Genomic DNA, 22,867 nt, shown 5'->3' on the forward strand with positions numbered 1-22,867 from the left:
ATTTATGTATAGGTGCGTAAATCAAGTTTCAAAAAAAATAATGATATGTTAAATTTAAGCTTTATAGAAATAATAAATGATGAAGTGGAAACATAAAAATAAATCCAATTTTTCAAGTTACCACTTTTACCTTTGAGATTATATCTAAAAATTTAGATGTTTATTTGTCTATGATTATCTGAAAAGCCATGGCATGACAAAAGTTTCTCTGTCTAGGTACGTCTACGTTGAAAACCGTTGAAAACGGTGAAAAGTGCGTGGATGCGTGCTTCCCTTTAAAATGTCAATGCCAAATAAACGTTTCATTTGTCAATGTCAATAGGTTGCTGTCAATGTCAATTTACCCAGCTGATTTTTCAGTCGAGAAAAGTAAATAATTTCATTGTAATTTTTTAAACCAAAAGTGCTCAATGTTCACTTGTTCAGTGGCCACAGTAGAGTGATACTGCAGACTTATCAATATTATTACACTGTAATGGCGTTAAGGAGATCAGTTCTCACATTAATTGGCTCTAAGAAAGCATCTCTAAGGGTGTGTGGAGCCAAACATTTTAGCACACAGACGGAGCCGAAAGAAGACGACAAACGAAAAACCCATTTTGGTTTTGAAACTGTAAATGAAGACGAAAAAACAAAAAAAGGTAACCGACTTAATTTACTATCAAAATAATATTACAAGTACGATGAAATAAATTTGTACTTGGTGAACTCCTCCATGGGATTCTAGCGGATCCAGAGCCAGAGGTCAACCTTTGGATCCTTAAGTTAAAGAAAAGTATTTTATCATTTTCTATCTAAAATAATTGTGTGCTAGTTAATGTTTGTGGTCCCTTTAAAACAGTATGACAGATTATGTTTTTGTTCATTTCATAGGCATTAGTATAATGCTCAAACTCCACACCCCCATTTTTTGAATGCAATTTTAGTATATTATTTGAGAAGAATATTATGGCAGAACAAAGTTTGCTGGTTCAGCTAATCTAATATATAAAATTCTCGTGTCGCTGTGTTCGAACTTGAACTCCTCCGAAACGGCTCGACCAATTTTGATGAAATTTTTTGTGCATATTCAGTAGGTCTGAGAATCGGCCAACATCTATTTTTCAAACCCCTAAATCCTAGGATAGGGTAGTGGTAGGGTAGGGGTATGGTATAGGGATAGGGTAGGGGTAGGGTAGCGGTAGGGTAGGGGTAGGGTAGGAGTAGGGTAGGGTAGTGGTAGGGTAGGTTTATGGTATAGGGATAGGGTAGGGGTAGGGTAGTGGTAGGGTAGTTGTAGGGTAGGGTAGGGGTAGAGTAGAGGTAGGGTAGGGGTAGGGTAGGGGTAGGGGTAGGAATATGGTAGTGTAAGGTAGGGATAGGGAAGAAGTGCAAATAAATAAATTAATAAGTCAAAGCGAAGGTTGAGCGAGTCCGCTAGTTTTTTTATATTTACCTGTTTGTCTGCTGCATTGTTTGCTAATTTTTTGTTAAAATATTTGCCATATCTTTTAAATATGACCAATATTACAATTCCCTTCCAACTAGTCGGGAAAGACTGTATTAGGAGTGGGTACAACAATAGGCATGAACGGGGCAGGGATTGAACCACCACCCTTCGTTAATGAGTCCGACTGCTCTTACCGTTGAGCTATTGAGGCTCTAGATTGCCCTGACCTTGCCCTGTTTCATCATCTGCTTAAATTTTAAACGTCAACTTATACTTCATCTAAAAAATACTGAAGGGAAATTTTAGGGTATATTTAAATATAATGCAGAATATTTTGTGAAATTAGAAAAATCTGACTAATATTCTAAATGTTTGTTTACATTGAATAGACTACTAGTCCTATTTTTCAAATTGACCTTGTAGTTTCAATGGAAAGCTACATTATCAGGGAGTAATACCTAAAACATGGAGGATGAAACTGCAGGGTTCTACTAATATTAAATAATATTTTAAAAACCCAACCCATAAAGCGTATAGTATTTAGTACATTTTTTGTTTACTATTTTTATACAATACTTTAAATATTGTTGAGTAATAAAAATATGTTAATATACTAATTAAAAAAATAATAATATGATTATGTGTACTATTTGCAGTGCATCAAGTGTTTGAGACTGTGGCTGACAAGTATGACCTGATGAACGATGTGATGTCACTAGGAGTGCACCGAGTGTGGAAGGACATCTTCATGATGAGACTGGCTCCCACACCCGGAACTAAGTTGCTAGACATGGCTGGAGGAACTGGTAAGATAAGTTGAAATGAAAAAAAAATAAAAGTACCCTGACTAGCGTGAATTTAGCAAGTTGACTTATGTCAAAAATGCTTTCCATTTTATTAGTAATTGAAATCTTCAGATTGGCTTAATTCACTATTTTCGACTTAAGCTACTAAGTGACATATTCGAAATTGAGATATCTTATAGTAGGTAGATGACATTTTGTTAGTTGCTTTGATGATTATTTAGAAGTTGATAATAAATACCAAAATAGTGAATAGGCCAGCAGATCTATAATATGGACATCAACTTAATCACAACATTAAGTTTCAAAGTAAACCAATCTTTTTTATTTCTGGGGGTAAAAATAACATTATCTGTCATTTAGAAGTACGAGTTTTATAGGCATGTCATTATTTTTCTCTAAATACCAGGAATTTGAATATGTAATGCTTTATAATACTAACTATGCAAAGTAGTTTCTTATTCCCATGGGAATATTGGATCATAATATATCTCTGTACCAAATTTCATCTGAATCTGTTCAGCTATTGAAGTAATAACTGTAACTGTAAAAATTGAAGTAATAATGTAACTATCTTGACTTTTTTGGTGAGATTAAGCATCCTTTTATTTATTTATTTTATTTATTTATTTATTTAATATCAAGCAATTCCACACAATACATTTTACAATATAATAACAACTATACAAAATACATTTCATTACATAATGCAAGTTATGGATACCCAGTTTGGGCGTAGCCTTTTGTCGAGTGAGTGATAGGGAGACTGATTTTATTTTTTGTTGTATCCTAAAAATATTGTGTCTATGTGTCATAGACCTATTTATATAGGAATGCATACATACTTTGAAATAACTGATGTTTGATTTATTTGTTCAGTGATCCTAAACTAACATATTGATTTTCATGCAGTTATTATGGTTGGATTGAGCTAATCTTTGATCTTTTATAAAGGATTGTCTAAAAATCAAAGGCCTTACCAGATAATTTATTTATTTATGCAAGTCTATATAATAATTCCAGGTGACATATCATTCAGATATCTGAACTACCTCAAAAACAAAGATTTATCAGCAAGTGACAAGCCCAGCAGTGTCACAGTGTGTGACATCAACCAACATATGCTGGATGTGGGCAAAGCCAGGGCGGAAAGGTATGTTGTATTAAAGTGTTAAGTGCATTTTCATTCAGTGACATTAAAAGCAATAGAGTTTGGGTTAGGTTAAAATATATATTTTTTAAGTTTAGCGCTTAGTCTAGTCTTGGAGAGCTCGCCTAAGTCCCCTCTTCCGGTCACTGCTACTGTACTATAAGGAGAATTTTAACAAATACACGATAAGACTAAGCCGTACTTCAGCAAATAACATTGAAGATTAAAACCTGAATATGGTATAAAAAAATATATTAAAAAAAAATAATAAAATTAACATATCATCTAAGAAATAATTACAATTATAATTAGTTTACTTATTTATTTTTTTCAAGATAATTGTTATAATGATTATTATCTACCTATGTTATAATTAACATTTGGACAATATTATGAGCTCGTTTTTGATTAAATTAAAAAAAAAGTTTTTTACTAGATCAACATCGTGGCGGACAGGTTTAGCTCGTATTGACAAAAACATATTTAAAAACTAGAATTTTCATGTAGGTAATCAAAACATTTCATGTAACAAAAACTAAAACTCTTTTCAGTCTAGTAGAACGATAATGAACTATTTAAAACCATTTAAAAAAAGTGTCAACTTTAATATAAAAAAAAAATTAAAACAGTATTTCATGTCAAAATTATAGGTTAGGTTAGGTATAATACCTATGAATTTCACATAAAACATTAAGTACATTTAATTTTATTTAGTCATTAATTTAATTTAGTCTAAAATGTAACAAAATTGTCTTAATGCTATGTTATTGTTAAAGTTATTTCTAAGAAAATATTATTTTAGTTAAAGTTATTTTTAAGAAAATATTATTATACTTTAAAATATTATTTTACTTTATAAGTTATTTTTAAGTTTACTTAGTTGCAGATGGTCCACCAAGGTCAAATCTTTGTAATTTTTGTGGTTGTCCGTTTAATTTACCTTTTTATGTTTTGTAATTTATTTTTAATAAAAAAAAAAAATTGTGTCCAGGCAAGGCTACAGCAAGGAGCCGTCCGTCCACATGGAGTGGCTGTGCGCCGACGCGGAGCGCCTGCCGCTGGCCGACGACACCTACAGCGCGTACACCGTGTCCTTCGGCATCAGGAACTGCACGCGTGTGGACAAGGTTTGTGACAGCTCCAGGGTTACATTCTAGATTCATCATCATCACTAACAACCCATATTCGGTTTACTGTTGAGCACGAGTCTCTTCTTAAAATGAGAGGGGTCAGGCCCACCACGCTGGTCCAATCCGAATATGAGATGAGAGTTTTTTAAATTAAATGTAAATTAAGAGAATGCTAATAGTAAAGCAATCTTGTAAAAGTAACAGGGTATCTGCGATCTTTGCTTTCGGAGCTACAGGGATTTAAAGGGTCAGATTTGCGGCGCTGCCGCGGATCCCTGAAGAACGTCCCATACAAAATGGTACGAATTAATGACGTCGTAGGTATATAATGATCGTTAGATTTGTATGGGCGTTCCAACAAAATTACCAATATCTTTGTTATTTGTGCGTTTATGTTTATATCTTAATTATTAAAAAATGTCACACTTAATGTAAGGAAGCTAAAACTGTATAAATTTTCATCTAATTACGATAAAGATTTTTAATAGATTTGAAATTTTATAATCTTACTAGCTGACGACGCGCGGTTTTACCCGCGTGGTTCCCGTTCCCGTAGGAATATGGGGATAATATATAGCCTATAGCTTTCGTCGATAAATGAGGTGTCTAACACAGAAAGAATTTTTCAAATCGGATCAGTAGTTCCTGAGATTAGCGCGTTCAATCAAACAAACAAACAAACAAACAAACTCTTCAGCTTTATTATATTAGTATAGATTTATTTTGCAAAATATCCAAACAATCTTTGCATTTTATGAATAAATTAGTTAACAATGACCTTATTTACCCGAATGTATCATAAAAATCAATATATTCAAACCTAGTCATCATCAAAGATTCATCAGATCATGATCTTTCTAAATTGGCTTAGATGTTCTGTTCGGCCGTGGTTAGTTATCATCATACCGGCAAAGCGATTCAGCGTACAAGTCCATCAGGGATATGGGTAGATTACCTACTATATCTTTCAAAATTTCGCTACCATCTTGGATTGCATCGTCACAGGTGTTAGAAGAAGCGTATCGCGTCCTGCAGCCGGGCGGCCGGTTCCTGTGCCTGGAGTTCAGCCAACTGCCCAACAGTACTATGCAATGGTGAGTGACACTAAAATGAACATCTATGACATTGACATACCTATGTGGTTGACCTGTGACTTTAGACCACGACGTCCTGGGTTTGAATCCTAGTTCAGTCTATATGAGATACTAGCGGACGCCCACGTGGAGTTTAGTTTTTCACAAGTCTCGCAAAAACAGTGTTTTTTTTTCGGGATAAGAAGTAGCCTATGTGTTAATCTATCTTCATATTAAATTTCAGCCAAATCGGTCCAGTAGTTGCAGCGTTAAAGAGTAACAAACATTGATATAAACGTTTGGTAGGGTTGTGATTTCGTCTAAGACATTTTCAGTTAAAAATCTCAACGAGGAGTACACCCCCTGCCTTAGAGAGTACGTGAAGCAGTCTCTGTCATTATCGTGATAGATAGATTATATGTAACACTAGCGGACGCCCGCGACTTCGTCCGCGTGAAAGTCGTTGAAAACTTTCAACTAACTATCCCCCCCCTAGGAACCCCTATCCTACCCTACCCTAACGTACCTCTACCCTACCCCTACCCTACCCTATCCTAACCCTACCCTACCACTACCCTACCCCTACCCTATCCCTGCCCTACCCCTACCCCTGCCCTACCCCTACCCTACCCTACCATACCCGTACCCTACCATTAAGGCTGCACTTCTTTATTTATTCCTCCCACCGCGAGTCGCGCCGAGCGCGGCAAAACTAATAAACCGTTACACAAAAATAATCTTTAAAGCATGAATTAGTATTCACGCGCGATGGCTTAGCGTATTTCATGTATAACTTTGGTGTTTCTTTACCGATTTTTATGATTCTTTTTTTATTGAATAGGTAATAATATTAACTTTCTTATTTGGGATGAGTAATGAGTGTTATAAACATAAGAGTAGACAAATATAATTAGAAAGCTCCGAACTGCTAAGCTATCGGGAGTTACACGTGTTATTGTGAGTCAACCATAGAAGATAGACATATATATGCTGTTGTGTTTTTATAGATAATTTTAAGGAAAACATTTCCGTCATACATGATTTCTATGTAGCTTTAACTATTAAGGCTGTACACGCGACGGAAGCTTAAAAAATTGAGTAACTTCTCCCGTTTTCTCAACATTTCTCTTCACTGCTCTGCTCCTATTGATCATAGCGTAATGAAAAGTATACTATAACCTGCCCAGGAGTATGTAGAATAATTGTAATATTGTATAAGTTTCGTTTAAATCCATCCAGTAGTTTTTGTTTCTATAAAGAACATACAGACAGACAGACAGACAAAAATTTTACTGATTGCATTTTTGGCATCAGTATCGATCACTAATCACCCCCTGATAGTTATTTTGGAAATATATTTCATGTACAGAATTGACCTTTCTACAGATTTATTATAAGTATAGATTAGGTAGGTAGGGAAGTTTACTGTCACCCTAAACTCGCCAAGCTGCTTCGGAACAGCATGGTGGGTCTAAACTCCATAACTGGCAGCAGCCGGGTAGCAAGCCGTTGTATTATCAGCTATATAATAAAAATAATTTGTACCTACACCTTACGGAATTGTTATTTTCTGTACTCAATTAAACAAATTTAAATTATTGTTTCAAAGACCTTGTACTACCACAATAAAATGTAAATTTTACCGAATTATCTATTCTCAAATAAATAATTAAATATTGTTTCATAAATGGACAATCTTTCATTATATTATTATACTAAATTCTGTATAGTAGAGATCCGATTCGATTTTCTATACTAGCAGACTAGACGGGCATTTTTTTATACTAGAACACTAGTCTGGAATGTACTAGGTGTGGGTACGACAATAGACCAACGGGCGGGGATCGAACCACCACCCCTCGGTGATGAGTTCGCTTTTACCGTTGAGCTATTGAGGCTCTAACAGTGGGCATTGTACCTACTGTCCAAGTTTGGCGTTTTGTTTGTACAAATAGCAACGCGATCATAACTCAATGTAGAGTCCTTTTCATGAAAGAAGTCCCGCGGCTAAAACCTGAACTAAAATTGACAGCGCCTTACATAAACGACAATAAAACCGCCAATATCAAATGACAATCAGCGCCATTAAGACATTAATCTGTCGCGTCTGGGTAACTTCTTTAATGTAAAGGACTTTACAAGGTTCTATGTAGGTGCTAGTATAAAGATTTCACTTCGTTGCAGGATGTATGACCAGTACTCGTTCCAGATGATCCCAGTGATGGGCCAGCTGATAGCGGGCCAGTGGAAGCCCTACAAGTATCTAGTCGAGAGCATACGCCAGTTTCCTGATCAGGTACAATACACAAGTCCGGCCGCTCAGAGATTGCGTTTCTGACTAGTCGTGATAACTTCGAACTGGCGTAGAAGGTTGAAGAATTGCGCTATTTCAAGGTTATGCCAACTGTTTGTTTTTGTAGTGATGAGACAAAATAACGAGGCAATTGTAATTGAATATGTTTGTCCCATCCGATCACTACCCTGTCGGAAATGCAATCTCTGTGCGGCCGGAAATTCGTACACTATTTTTTTAAAGACCATTAAGCCTAAGATTCGTGCCACGACATCACTCTTGAAGTCTTGAAGACAAAATGACATAAGTGTCGACCAATAGTTCTGAACCGGAAATATTTTTTTTTTCGTTGCGATTTTGGTTGATCTTTTCGCGAGATATGTCTTGGCGAGTTGGCGCGCATCCTAGGCCTTATGATGTTGAAAAAATAAGTAAATAATATTTAATGTTAATGTTGTAAGATTTGATTTATTGATTTATTTTAACATAGGTATGTACAGGCCCTGTATGTAATGCGCAACTTTTTCTTTTACAGGAGAAATTCAAATCAATGATTGAAGAAGCTGGCTTTAGACAAGTGACGTATGAAAATCTGACATTTGGTATTTGTGCTATTCATTCGGGATTTAAACTGTAATGACCTCTGTGAGGTTTTAAATGACACTAAAACACATTATGAGCTAATATATTTTAATTATAAAAAGTTCTGTAATAAGCAGGGTTAAGATACAGAGGTATTTCTATTTTCTCAAGGGATTATGTATAGTATGTTTCTACAATACTAAGATCACAAATATTAAGATCAATTTTAATAAAACTTTATTAAAGATCGAATCAGATTGAATGTTAATAATAACTATGTTTTCAGGAATTGGTGCAATTCTGTAAATATTCAAGTTATAAACAATATAGTATGCACCAAACTTTGAGTTCACTCTGAACATGAGGCGTGTGGTTACGGAGTGTAAAAAAATATCACAGCTGTGTTATAATAGTTGCGCAGTTCAGTTTGCTGCACCATTTTTTTATTTTCTAAAAGTTAGCTCTTGACTATAATCTTACCTGATGGTAAGTGATGATGCAATCGAAGATGGTAGCAGGCTAACTTGTCACTTCACTAGGATGAAAATCCACTCCTTTCGGTTTCTACTCATCGTACGGTAACTGTAAATCGCTTGGTAGGCTGGTAACGGTGGAAGCTTCCCACCAGCTAGACTCGAATCCAGGACCTGTCTTGTATATCTGTCAAAACTACCAGACTAAGTTTTACCGCATGCTTTACCATTAATGTCAATTTTATATGGTATGACCAAAGATTAAATGGAGCCATTTGCTCACAAAGAACTTTAAAGATGGTCACTATAGTCTGGCAAGTTCGTTGATGATACTCCAATGATATGCAGGCGACGGGGAAACACTGCACGGGTGTGAAATCGTGCGTGCGGGGAAGTGAGGTGCATTGGTAATGGGTTTTTCATTCATCGTTACACGCCCCCGGCCTGCGCGGACCATCGGGAGTGTTACGAACGAAGTTGCCAAGCTATACATATTTGTGTCAGGGTTAGTTTTAGGGTAAAGAGTAAGGTAGTTACTTATAAATAAAACCAAGTGAAAGATATTTTAAAAGGGAGTTTTATTCAAGTCCATCTGTCGGTGTTGGAATGCAGGTCCAGTACCTAAATTTACACACATAAGCTACCACATCAATATTGATACACGATTTGACTCAACAATCCAAATCCTTCCTACCGTAGACTACAGATGGTTTATGCTGTAACATTTTCGACATTCAAACGATTCTCGCGCAACTTGCTTTTATCATCCCAAATAAATTAGAGATTATAATTAACGTGAAAGCTACTGTAGCAGCTTGTATAATATGAAAAGTTGGAGGATAATCCTCTCAACATGATTATTTATAAACGCTCGCGCGACTTTTTTGTATATCTTAATGTGAAATAGATACAGCATAAACCTGGAAACCAGGGAGGTCCATTAGTCTCGCTCTGCAGTCTGTTACGGCGGCTCTAACATTTAATACAATTCAAATATTATGATATAAATATATAATTATGCAATTTTAAAATTCATCTTGTACATTTCACTTCCTTACTCTATTTTTTTTAATTCAAAACCCTAACACTGAAAAATGTTAAAACCTAATAGGTTGATTCACATTATAGTGCCAATATGAGTTGCAAAACAAAATCTTTGACGATTTCAGCACAATTGCCATTTTCACCCTATTTATTTATAAAAAAAAAATATTAAGCTCAATAAATGAATTCTATTTTTTTTAACATGTCGTTATTTTGAAAGTGGCGGCTTCTTTTTTTGACAAAAAATTTCAACGCTCATCGGTGGCGGAACCTTATTTTGCCTAATAGCACTCGTTCGCGCGTATTTCATTTTAACCATATGACATTGTTTTAACTATACCTTTCGCGCTTTAACTTGTATGACGTGTAGTAAAAAGAACAAGGATGGCATATAGTCAATCATTACTTCTATAAAACATGTATACGACGTGTACTGACAGTTTTAAAAACCGCGCTCTAAGGTTGCTGCGTACGTCGTAGCAGAAGTAACATTTGAAGCTGATTATTTTTTTCTGTTACGAGCTTAACAAAGTACAGACAAACCAATTAGGTACCTATACGTCTTCAAAAAATGTAATATTCAGGCCGTGTCAATCAACAATCTTTGTTGTTAGGGACAAATTAAAAATGAATTAAATATTTCGTAAGACGTAGCAAACGTTTGAACTTAATAAAAGGTAAATGATTTTTTTAGATATAAGGAAATTGCCAAGTGGTTATGGTAGGCCTGGGCTGGGAATGGGCATCGTTTTTTTCATGTATAGTGGCAGTACAAAGTGAATCAACCGCAGAACATGTCCCCATTCGTCCGTCGCCAGTCGCACGTCGCTCGTCACTCGCCACTGAGTACGGGATGTGAAGCTGAAGCATGCTCGTTACATAATGACATCGATATCTGTTAGGATGTACACTTGTTTGTGTCGACGCAGACCAAGCGGAACTTGTTCGAGAAACTATATAAATACACACTTCTTGCAACTTTAAAGGTTTCTAAATGAAAATAAATTCGATTACTAAAATCCTGTTATTGTTGTTGTCATTGTGGACGTGACAAAATCGACAAATCCGGATCTGATGATAACACAAAAACTAGGTAAACAATTTTTTTTCTCATATCAGATCTTGGCAAAATATTAAACTGTATTTATATTGTGTATAGACATTATTTTGTATAGAGAAAACTGTTTAAATTTGTATGAAAAAATATGTTTAAGGCTTGCTCGAATTTTTAACCTCTTTGTCTGCGTCGATCTGTCGATAGGAGCGCCGTCTAAGAAAGTAACGCAGACATCGAAAAGCAAATAAAGTGTGAGTCAAGGGTATGGTCAAACAAACATATTAATTTTTTATTATCCTTAACGAAGAGGCGTGCACTCAAAAAAGTTATTTTGAAGTTATACTTCTTTAGGTATTGTTAGGAGATATAATTAGTTTAATTTTATGTTATCTCACTATTATACATGTTCAAATATAGCGACTTCATAAAGCTGCTTCTTCAAACATGTCTGCCATGACCAAACTTTCAACATATAAAACATGCAACATATATGCGCGAACAGAAACACACGGAAACAATTATGAAGTTAGTCATTTACTAATGCTTTGATGACGATAAATTTCAAAGATAGCTTCAGTGCCAAACTCACTCCCTAGTGGGCGATGTGCAGTTAGCAAGATTCTTTAATGAAGAATTTCATTTAATAAAAGCTTAAGAATTACAAAAAAAGAAGTATAACTTCCAATGCACATACGTTGGTACACGTACTCAACATTTTTGGTTTTGTATTATTGGCTAAAACTTTCAAAATCATACCCAGGGGAATCCTAGATCCTTGTGATTCGGGCTCCAGAGTCTGTCCGATCCGGGGAAAGTCCTGTCCAAAAGTTTTTAACAAGAAAGACTGGAGTCCCGGCCGTCCGGTTCCCTATATCCGTGGGTCCTATCCTAATGCTCCCGTACGTTCCTATGTCCTTCCCTCGTTTCCCGAGTATGTCCTATGTCCTTTCCTCATTCAGCACACCTCCAGTCAAGCACATCCAACGATCCAATCCAAAGAGGATGAAACAAAAGAAAATGCTTTTAATTATAAACGTTTACAACTGCTTAATAGATAGTTAATACATACACGTTATATCTAGTATTAATATTTTTTGTTTGATTACCCTCCATTCTGATGGCGAAAACAATCCATTCACATGATATGGTTCATTATATTTAATGACATTAGTTTACCCACATACCTGTCGTACCATTGGGCAGTCAAAGAAAATAACCACGAAATTGAGTACATTAAAAAATACAACATAAGTCAAATGAAAAGTCACACAGAGAAATATGATTTTGAAATTAATAATATTATTATTCATATAACTTATCCTAATTTAATTATGAATATAGTTTAAGTGGACACTATCTTAAAACATAAGTTTTTTTAATTTAAATATACACACTTATTTAAATCGCCTTCAGTACGAAGAGTAATATATTATGTATATCTGAAATACAACCCCATCCTAACTTACTTTAAAAATTGGAAAGTCATGAATCTTTTGACAATAACTATACTATAATATAATATAAAACAACAAATACTCTTATTAAATACAAATATTTGTTGTTTGTTTAGTCAAGTTTTTTGGTTAATATACATAATTGTCAAAGGTTACATGACACAATGTGAAAATGTGTGTTTGTCTGTGTGTGAATACATCAAAACGAGCCTTATGAGTACCGAAGTTGTCGAGCGCCGCGCAGTCCCCGCCGCTCGCTCTCAAGTAGGGGCTGTTGAAAACATCCATCCTTCAGTCCCAAGTACACATATATATACACCAAATACATAGCACATACAGACAACTTACGACGAGCGATCCACTGGTAGATTCAACATCAAACCACACTTTTGAGTATTTTATAGAGATCTTCAGTCTTAAAACCTTTCATATTTTTTGTTATTTAATGCAATTGTACTCGCTTATTTAAATATAAATACATAATTACAAAAAATAAAACGATCAAATATAAATTTCTAAATAAATCTAATAAATCAAAATATAAATTATCTTAAAAAATAAATTAAAATATCGCTGAAAAACATACAACTTTGATAGTATTACAATGTAAAACAGTTGAAATGCAAACTTTATTTTTGATTGGATTTAATTATCTATAGCATAAAAATTTTAATGAATTTAGGTTTATTATACTTTTCACTACAGGAAAGGAGATTTTGGATACCTTTATTATTTGGCATAAACTACAAGCCACAACCGAGTCCTCAACCGCGCAGTGCAGTGATGTCAGAGAACGAAAGGCATTCTCCATTCTATCAAACGCACATTGAATTTGCATTTAATAAATATAGCCTCAATAACTCAACGGTAAGAGCGGTCAGACTCATCACCGACCGTTGGTCTACTATTGTAGTACTCACTCCTAATACAGTCTTTCCCAACTAGTTGGAGGGGAATGGGGAATATTGGCCATATTAAAAAAAGATATGGCAAATATTCTTAAAATAACAAACAATTTCATTAATATGCCCATTCCAAGTCAAAAAAGACTGTTACATACAAGTGGAATAGTCCACAATCACAACGGAATCAAACCGCTACCCCTTGGTGATGAGACTGACCCTTTGCAGTTGAGCTTTTGAAGTTTCTAATCTTTCTCGCTTTGGTCGTTATACTTGCACTTATGTAATAAGCGGAGGAAGACTCAGTCAGTTTAAGATAATATAATTTTATTAGACACAACACATCACATGTCATGAGTGTATTTCCAAGTTTATTGTGATGTCCTGAAGTTCCTGAATAAATCCCACATGTGAGTCTAATGTGTAAATTCCGACCGTCCGTAGCGCCGTCAAATGACGGCTGAATTAATTGTAACACGTTTTATCCAAAACAACTGTGGAAGTAAGTCGAGTTAATAAATATTATCAAAAAGTGTGTTGGAAATACAATAAAATATAATCATTAGGGTTATTTGTGTAATGTGCTGTGAATGTTTTTGTTCAGTTAGGGACTAAGACTATCTTTGTGTATGTAAATCAATCGCCAGAAAATCAGTTCAAAGAATTACAAGTACAGGCGTTTCAGAGATATAAACAAAAACTTTTTTATTTACTTACTTAACCAACAATAAAAGGTTCAGTCACAGGGTACGGTGGAATTATTTGCAGATAATTCTGTAACAATCCCTAATGACCAGGAACAACAGCTTAACATGCTCCTTGAGAGAACAGAATGTTACTGAAACCACCATCTTGGTGGTATTGGTACATTTTCTAGAAGATACATGATCTCAATCACACAATCGGGTTAGACTCGTCAGTGAATGTTGTTTACAGTGAGTGTAGTATGAGGTAGTAGTGTGTAGACAGGTTGGGTGTGGGGTAATGTGACTACAGGTGTAGGGTGTGGGGTAGTGTGAGCAAGGTGAAGAGTGTGGGGTAGTGTGAGAATGGTGAAGAGTGTGGGGTAGTGTGAGCACAGGTGTAGGGTGTGGGGTAGTGTGAGCAAAGGTGAAAATTATGGGGTAGTTTGAGCAAAGGTGTAGGGTGTGGGGTGGTGTGACCGCAGGTGTAGGGTGTGGGGTAGTGTGCGACACTCACCGTGCTCAGTAGTTGTTGCGCGAGCGGGAGCGGGAGCGGGAGTACGAGCGGCGCACGGGCGAGTAGGTGGGCGAGCCGCGGCGGCGCGCGTATGACGGCGAGCGCGGTGAGTACGAACGAGACCTGCAAACAACACTTCAAATGTACAAGCCTAGATCTCACTAGAATTCTAGACGCACTCCGTATGTACATATCACGCTCAATACAGTACTTGCAAAGTTGATCGGAGTTAATTGAATACAATAGTGTGGAAACAAATTATGCTTCATTTCATGCACGCTCTCATGAAGGGATTCTTTTAGATTAAGCAGAAAGGGGAATATTGGTCATTATAAAAAAGATATAGCTAATGGCTATTATATATTTTTATAAAAAATGTAGGACTGTTGTAGGAGCAACATGTCGCCATTAAGCAGTAAGCAGTAGAAGACTCACCTGTCCCTGTCGCCGCCGCCTCCTCCTCCGCCGCCGCTGGTGCCGCTGTCTTCCTTCACTCGGATATATGACACTTCACCCTACAACATATACATGATTTATATTACACCATTGTCATCGTTTTTATTGGGCCACTGCAATGCCTAATAAATATTCTTATAAACAAAATATGTTAAAGAGACAATGACCCAGACCATGTGGATTGTATTTTATTTTTCATTAACATCTTATAGTAACTGAAGATTCTATATTCACGCTAGGCTTGCATTGGAGCCTTGGCTGTAAAAATAATGTGATAATGATAATGATGATCTCAAGTTGTACACACCTCGTGGCTCCTGAACCTCGAGTCGTCCAGTTTCTTGACTGCGTACTTCATATCCTCATGCCGCAGGAACTCCACCACACCAGTGCCATCCTTGAATGTGTCAGCGAAGCACACGTCGCCCGCCTCGCGCATGTGGTCCTTCAGATCCTGCAATATAAAAGTAAAGCTTTTTGTGATTGAAAGATGCTTGCAATATGATGGTACAATTACTGTGACTGCTATCTGTCACATACTTAGTGCATGTGTGGTTATACTATACTATAGTACGCGCGTTAACAACTGAGTCTTAGGGCCATAAATCATTTCTCTATATCTATCTCGCTTGCACTTATGGGTCTTATGGAGCCGTCTAGTGAAGGGTGTAACAATGAAAGACATATTATCGATAAGTAAAGTTTATTATCGTATCTTGTTCACAAAGTTTGTGGTTTCTTAAAATTTGTTCTTGGTATACAGGTACTGCCTGATTGTGATACTTCCGTCTTGATTCGGTCCACTGTCGCTCTGCTCACACCACAAACAAATGCGGCCATTTCACGTGGTTTGTTGAAATTTAGAGAAGCCACTTTATTCGGATCACTTTTCAATTCATTGAGAAACAGGAATACGTTGTGAATCAGTGTTCGAGCTTGAGGGCTAATATCGCCATGTAATTTCTTCAGATCAACGTTAGAAAATAAAGTATCCATAGTGCGCAACGAGTAACACATGAATGTATTTATTTAATTGCAGTAAACACATTTATAGCAAAAAAAATACGCAATGCAATTACATTAGAAACCGACCAATCAGAATCGTCCAAATCATTATTGACTCATCATTAGCACGTGCGCAGGTAGCCGTTTATCGATAATTATAGTATGCGCGTTATCATCTGAGTCGTCCGGTCATAAAAGTCAAAAAAGATAGGAATGTGCAGCGCGCCTACCTGCGCACCCTAATTATCGATAAACGGCTACCTGCGCACGTGCTAATGATGAGTCAATAATGATTTGGACGATTCTGATTGGTCGGTTTCTAATGTAATTGCATTGCGTATTTTTTTTGCTATAAATGTGTTTACTGCAATTAAATAAATACATTCATGTGTTACTCGTTGCGCACTATGGATACTTTATTTTCTAACGTTGATCTGAAGAAATTACATGGCGATATTAGCCCTCAAGCTCGAACACTGATTCACAACGTATTCCTGTTTCTCAATGAATTGAAAAGTGATCCGAATAAAGTGGCTTCTCTAAATTTCAACAAACCACGTGAAATGGCCGCATTTGTTTGTGGTGTGAGCAGAGCGACAGTGGACCGAATCAAGACGGAAGTATCACAATCAGGCAGTACCTGTATACCAAGAACAAATTTTAAGAATTTTAAGATTCTGATGATGAAGACTCAGATGAAGATTAATTTTATTTAGTTAATAATTATATAATATGAAAGATGTATTATATTAAATCAAATATTGTTAATTTTTTTAATTTTGTGAACAAGATACGATAATAAACTTTACTTATCGATAATATGTCTTTCATTGTTACACCCTTCACTAGACGGCTCCATAAGACCCATAAGTGCAAGCGAGATAGATATAGAGAAATGATTTATGGCCCTAAGACTCAGTTGTTAACGCGCGTACTATAGGGTGCGCAGGTAGGCGCGCTGCACATTCCTATCTTTTTTGACTTTTATGACCGGACGACTCAGATGATAACGCGCATACTATATGCACAAAAATTAAGGGAGCAGAAAAAAAATCCAAATTTTTGGGGGATTTTCAACAGGCTGTAACTTATACAAAAATGGTCGTACAGCAAAAAAATAAAAAGCAAATTGTAGCTCTAAGTGTTTAGTTTTTGGATCTGAGTTTGAAAATTTTTTTTTGAAAATATTTTTCGAGTAATCATAAGAAAACCACCGAAAAAAAAATTTTCGAAATTTTTTTGGTTTTTTTTTTTAATCTACGGACGTGGAAAATTTTTTTTCGACTTAACCTCTATATGGACCGGATAGCTTGTTTATTCAGATTTAATTTCGTTTTTTTTAAATCTCGATACGAGCATTTTTCGATGAGATATCGATGTTTGAATGGAAAAAGATCATTTTGTCTTTGATTACCAATATCTCAGCAACCAATGATCGCACAGAAATTTAGAGGTTGGTTTCAAAAACTTGAATAAACTTTCTACAAGGATTGGCAATTGAATTTTGAAAAAAAAATTTTTTTTCAATCATTGCATGAATTTGAAAAAGCATCCAAAAAAGGGCTTTTTGTCGTTTTTTGGAAAATCAAGCGCCCAATCAAAAATATTGCGGAAACCACTGACGTTAAGTGTGCCTTTTACTGTTCAATATACCCACAAAAACCCTACAAAGTTTCAATTCAATCCAGCCAACCTTTTTTTTTCCCACTTGATCGAATTTTTGAAAAAATTAAAGGAGCATGAATTTCGCTCTGAAAATGTCATAATTTACGCTTTTGTGCTTGCGCACGTGTATGTGTGTGTTCCACAGTATTTTGTGACTCCAAACTCACTCTCCGAAGATGTATGTGTGTGTGTGTGTGTGTGTGTGTGTGGAAGTGACGAACCACAGGGTCTCAATCTCTGATAAAACCACACACATACACGTGCGCAAGCACAAAAGCGTAAATTATGACATTTTCAGAACGAAATTCTTGCTCTTTAATTTTTTCAAAAATTCGATCAAGTGGGAAAAAAAAACGGTTGGCTGGATTGAATTGAAACTTTGTAGGGTTTTTGTGGGTATATTGAACAGTAAAAGGCACACTTAACGTCAGTGGTTTCCGCAATATTTTTGATTGGGCGCTTGACTTTCCAAAAAACGACAAAAAGCCCTTTTTTGGATGCTTTTTCAAATTCATGTAATGATTGAAAAAAAAATTTTTTTTCAAAATTCAATTGCCAATCCTTGTAGAAAGTTTATTCAAGTTTTTGAAACCAACCTCAAAATTTCTGTGCGATCATTGGTTGCTGAGATATTGGTAATCAAAGACAAAATGATCTTTTTCCATTCAAACATCGATATCTCAGCGAGAAATGCTCGTATCGAGATTTAAAAAAAACGAAATTAAATCTGAATAAACAAGCTATCCGGTCCATATAGAGGTTGAGTCGAAAAAATTTTTTCCACGTCCGTAGATTAAAAAAAAAACCAAAAAAATTTCGAAAATTTTTTTTTCGGTGGTTTTCTTATGATTACTCGAAAAATATTTTCAAAAAAAAATTTTCAAACTCAGATCCAAAAACTAAACACTTAGAGCTACAATTTGCTTTTTATTTTTTTGCTGTACGACCATTTTTGTATAAGTTACAGCCTGTTGAAAATCCCCCAAAAATTTGGATTTTTTTTCTGCTCCCTTAATTTTTGTGCATAGTATAGTATAATATCATAATATAGTATACAGCCCTACTCAACATGGACTGTTTACCAACAAACAAATTAGAAGTTGATGACCAGTCTGATCTTACATGGAGACCCAAACCAGACAATTATTCTGCAAGAATGACTAGCTCACTAGAAGTTTGATCTATTATGGCTAGTGCTCATTTTTATAGCACTAGGAGAAAAATAGTTTCCTAGTAATAAAAATAGCATATTATTTGAATAATTTTAGTATTTAAGTAGGAAATAAATTTATATCTATGGTAGAACAATGTTTGCTGAGGCAGCTATTAAAAATTGCAATAGTTAATGCAATGTCATTCACATACAACTTTGCAGAAATAAAATTCTCTTTAACAAAAGTTGCATCATGTAATATCAATAATCATTTTTTGCCTGATCAAGTGACAATAAAATATATCAGATGGCAATCACTCAATGCAAAAATATTGTATTCTAAATCAGATACATATTAATTACAGCCTTGAAAAATATTGTGTGATATGCAAAAAATAACCACACAATACCTCAGAAATGCATCTCATTATATAAAAAAAAACTACAAATTACATTTGCAACAGGAGATGCATATAATATGCATAAATATATGGTTTTACTAACAGATGATTAGCTCATCTTGCTCAGACCAATTATTGCCTCACTAGATATTACTTTTCCGTTAAAGTACAAGATCCACAATCTAAAATAATTATAAAAAAGTCTGTAAAAATACCTTTTTATGTAGGTAAATGGGTATAAAATATGGGCAAAAACTCCTAGTATAGCTTATATTATGTACCAAATCTAAGCTAGGCTAAAATGACAGATAATTTTGTTTGTGAATTTGGGTGTGATTTTGCAAGAGAAAAAAAAATGTATAAAGAGTGATATAAAACCACATACTAAGCCCTAAGCCCTCAGCTCTCATAATCTGTTAGTCATTGGGCACCCGCAGAGTAAAGTGAGCATTATACTGCATACCAGTGTATGCAGAGGCAGTGGTACAGCCATGCCCTCTCCACCCTACACCCCTCCAGCATGAGTTCTCATCATTGGGCAACATTATACTAAGTGTCCAGAATTCCATTTATTATTTGACAAAGGGCAACTGCAATTTTATGTGATGTCAAATTTGAATTCTGTTCATCATAAAACCATTGCTCAACTCACTCACAAACAGAAGAAGAAAATCTGTGTTTTGTTGTGTTTGTGTGTTTGTGCTTAGTAAGTTTAAAAAAATATGCCTATCTGTAAATATTACCACTATGATCTTCAAAAAAATAGCTGTAAATATTTTTTTAAGCGAACCTGCCAAGAGCCAGATGGCGGCAGCCCAGTGACCATCACGCGGTACTCCGAGCGACGGGCGGGCGGCCCCCTGACGGCGGGACGCGGCCCGAAGCGGTCACCCTGCGAGCGGCCCCCGCGCGCTCCCCCACCTCCTCCTCGCGGGAACTCCACCCGTAGCCTGTATCCATCGTAGTCGTAGCCGTCGCGAGCTCGCACCGCGTCATCTGCGTCCCTGGTAGACAACAATTTCAATACACTATTTAATAATAAAAATTTAGACCACACACAATTAAATTGGACCACCTTAATTTCGCTAGAATGACGTCTACTGCAAAACATCATTTATCGTATTTGAATTGAACCTTGAATTATAGAACCTTGTCCTTGTGTACAGTTTGAACAAGCAACTATAGCTTGACAAGTTTGTTCGTAACACTCACGATGGTCCGCGCGGGCCGGGGGGCGTGTAGCGATGAATGAAAAACCCACGACTGATGCACTTCACTTCCCCACACGCACGATTTCCCACCCGCGCAGGCTTTCCCCCCGTCGCCCGCATATCATGGGAGTGTCATCAACGAACTTGCCAAGCTACAGTATAACATTTTATATAAAATGTTGTAATAAGCCCTCAGCTCTCATAATCTGTTAGTCATCGGGCACCCGCAGGGTAAATTGAGCATTATACTGCATACCAGTGTATGCAGAGGCAGTGGTACAGCCATGCCCTCTCCACCCTACACCCCTCCAGCATGAGTTCTCATCATTGGGCAACATTATACTGAGTTTGCTCATCATCATCTCTTACTTTATCCCAATTATGCAGTGTCAATAAAATATATAAATCTCTCCATTCACTTTTATCATTTGTCAATTTTGTTTACACACAATCCTCAATAGTAGAGAAATAGTAAAAGCAGTTGGACTCATCATCAAGCGGTGGTGGTTCAATCCCCACCACATTAGTCCATTGTCATACCCAACTAGTTGGAGAGGAATGGCAATATTGACCATTATTATAAAAGATATGGCAAACATTCTTTTATTATAAAAAAAAATCCTTTTTCACACACTCCAACCATTTAATGGTAGAAAATGGCTGTAGAATAAAAATTTATAAAGATAAAGATGCCACATCCTAACTAGGCAGTAAAGCTTAGTATCTTAAAACTACAATGTGTATGCTAATACAAATAATTTCACAAGCTATGTTGTAATGTTTCATTATTTGCACTGTTATCAGTAATTTGGCCATGAGTTAAACATACAGTTGCCAGTGTGCAATCAGTGTGATATTTTAATTACTTTGTTTTTCATGTTGTGTTCCTGAAACTTTTAAACCTTATTGTTCCAAATATCTATCACCTTGAAAGATGTTTATAAATAACTTATATTTTTAACTGCTTTGCACACTTGATGAATTAAGACTTATGTATGTATTTCTACATAATTAAAAAAAAAATTGTCTCTGTTCTCTTTTAGAAACTTTTGAATAATTTAAGAAGTAAATTATTCAAAATAATATTTATTTTCTTCTAGACAAAAGGCAGGATATTATGCAATTGGACACTGAAATAAATAAATAAATAATGACTTGATAGATCAGATCAGTTAAATGGACAGACTGAAAACTCAAAGGTCTGTTCTTGGCTCTCTTTGCCCTTAAATCTTTATGTAAAAGTTCCTGGGTATTTAGCTTCTCGGAACTTTTATACTATTCAGTGAATTTGATTATTTATTAACAAAATTCAATGTTCAAAACTTAGGAATAAATTTTTTTAATAATTTTGGTAATTTAGAGGCAAATCTGGCTTGTCATACCATTTTTATAACTAATGGTGTCCAATAGGTAAGCATATAAAGTGGTTAACGGTCAGAATACAAAGCTCAGGACAAATCATAAATATACCAAACAAGAGTGTGTTGTAGTAATGGAATGTAGCCTGAAGTAGTTCAAATTTATGTGACAGATACCGAAAGAAAATAATTGATGAGTTTCTATAACTATTTTTCTGTTATTTTTGAAATACCCTCATTCAAAACATCAAGCTGAAACGCAAAATCGCAAACGAATATGCGATTCGAAGGAAATACACAATTTGTTACAACCACACAACAATTAATGCGTACTTATCAGTAATATAGCCCAATTAAGATAAACGTTTACGAATGGCGGCTGAATACAACCGAGCCATGATAATGATGATAGAAAAATACTTACCTCGGGTCCTCAAATTCTACGAAAGCGAACGGTGGGCCTTTTCTGTTTTTCAAATCAACGAATGTAACTTTGCCGAATTTGTAGAACAGGTCTTGGATGTCCTTTGTTCTGATGTCAGGGGGCAGATTCCCGACATATATCCTGCACTCGTTTCTGCTGCCACCGCTACCGCCAGACATTATTGTGTGTATTTAAGTAATTAAAAACTAAAAAAAAATTATAATATCAGTGAAATAAGCCTAAATCTAATACACAAGCTTCTTCAAAGTAGTCGGCGGCAGGCAGGCGCTTTTTTGACAAATTTAAAGATGGCGTCCCCGACCCGATCGAGGCACGTCTTGACGAGCGTTGTTCGTTCGGAAATTCATTGTTTGAGTTTATAGATTTCTTTCATTGTCTATGGCTGCGTAATCACTGGTTAAGTCCAAGAATATAATGTTCCAAATAATTTAATTTTATGTAATAATTGCATTTTGTAAATTGTAACGTAATTAGAATAAAAAAATAAGTGAAAATCTAAGAAACAGGTGCATTGTATTACCCAAATATTCAACTATTTATATTAAAATATATTGAGTATCAAAATATGTATTTCGTACATTAT

At 35.6% G+C, this 22,867-nt stretch overlaps 2 protein-coding genes across 2 annotated transcripts; one reads left to right on the forward strand and one right to left on the reverse strand.

The window, feature by feature from the left end:
• The first annotated feature begins 323 nt into the window (after positions 1–323).
• Positions 324–10,129, forward strand: LOC112048609 (2-methoxy-6-polyprenyl-1,4-benzoquinol methylase, mitochondrial). Its single transcript, XM_024086217.1, has 7 exons — positions 324–641; positions 2,086–2,235; positions 3,256–3,385; positions 4,374–4,509; positions 5,518–5,606; positions 7,770–7,881; positions 8,414–10,129. Exons 1-7 carry the CDS (start codon positions 476–478, stop codon positions 8,513–8,515), a joined length of 885 nt encoding a protein of 294 aa, XP_023941985.1. The 5' UTR covers positions 324–475; the 3' UTR covers positions 8,516–10,129.
• On the reverse strand, positions 9,493–22,597 carry LOC112048611 (serine/arginine-rich splicing factor 1B). Its single transcript, XM_024086218.2, has 6 exons — positions 22,264–22,597; positions 20,061–20,274; positions 15,354–15,500; positions 15,026–15,105; positions 14,591–14,713; positions 9,493–12,759 (listed from the first exon to the last, which is right to left on the reverse strand). Exons 1-5 carry the CDS (start codon positions 22,440–22,442, stop codon positions 14,596–14,598), a joined length of 738 nt encoding a protein of 245 aa, XP_023941986.1. The 5' UTR covers positions 22,443–22,597; the 3' UTR covers positions 9,493–12,759; positions 14,591–14,595.
• Between the last annotated feature and the right edge of the window lie 270 nt (positions 22,598–22,867).

Source organism: Bicyclus anynana, chromosome 8 (assembly GCF_947172395.1).
Source record: "Bicyclus anynana chromosome 8, ilBicAnyn1.1, whole genome shotgun sequence".
Taxonomy (NCBI): domain Eukaryota; kingdom Metazoa; phylum Arthropoda; class Insecta; order Lepidoptera; family Nymphalidae; genus Bicyclus; species Bicyclus anynana.

What these genes read in the sequence shown, in the direction of transcription:
- LOC112048611 (XM_024086218.2), bottom strand. Translation starts at nt 22,442, where the DNA reads ATGTCTGGCGGTAGCGGTGGCAGCAGAAACGAGTGCAGGATATATGTC. An exon ending in CGCCATCTGGCTCTTGGCAG is followed by an intron (nt 15,501 to 20,060) that starts GTTCGCTTAAAA and finishes TTTATATTGCAG; the next exon opens with GATCTGAAGGACCACATGCG. An exon ending in GGCGGCGGCGACAGGGACAG is followed by an intron (nt 14,714 to 15,025) that starts GTGAGTCTTCTA and finishes TGTTGTTTGCAG; the next exon opens with GTCTCGTTCGTACTCACCGC.
- LOC112048609 (XM_024086217.1), top strand. Translation starts at nt 476, where the DNA reads ATGGCGTTAAGGAGATCAGTTCTCACATTAATTGGCTCTAAGAAAGCA. An exon ending in AGACGAAAAAACAAAAAAAG is followed by an intron (nt 642 to 2,085) that starts GTAACCGACTTA and finishes TACTATTTGCAG; the next exon opens with TGCATCAAGTGTTTGAGACT. An exon ending in CCCAACAGTACTATGCAATG is followed by an intron (nt 5,607 to 7,769) that starts GTGAGTGACACT and finishes ACTTCGTTGCAG; the next exon opens with GATGTATGACCAGTACTCGT.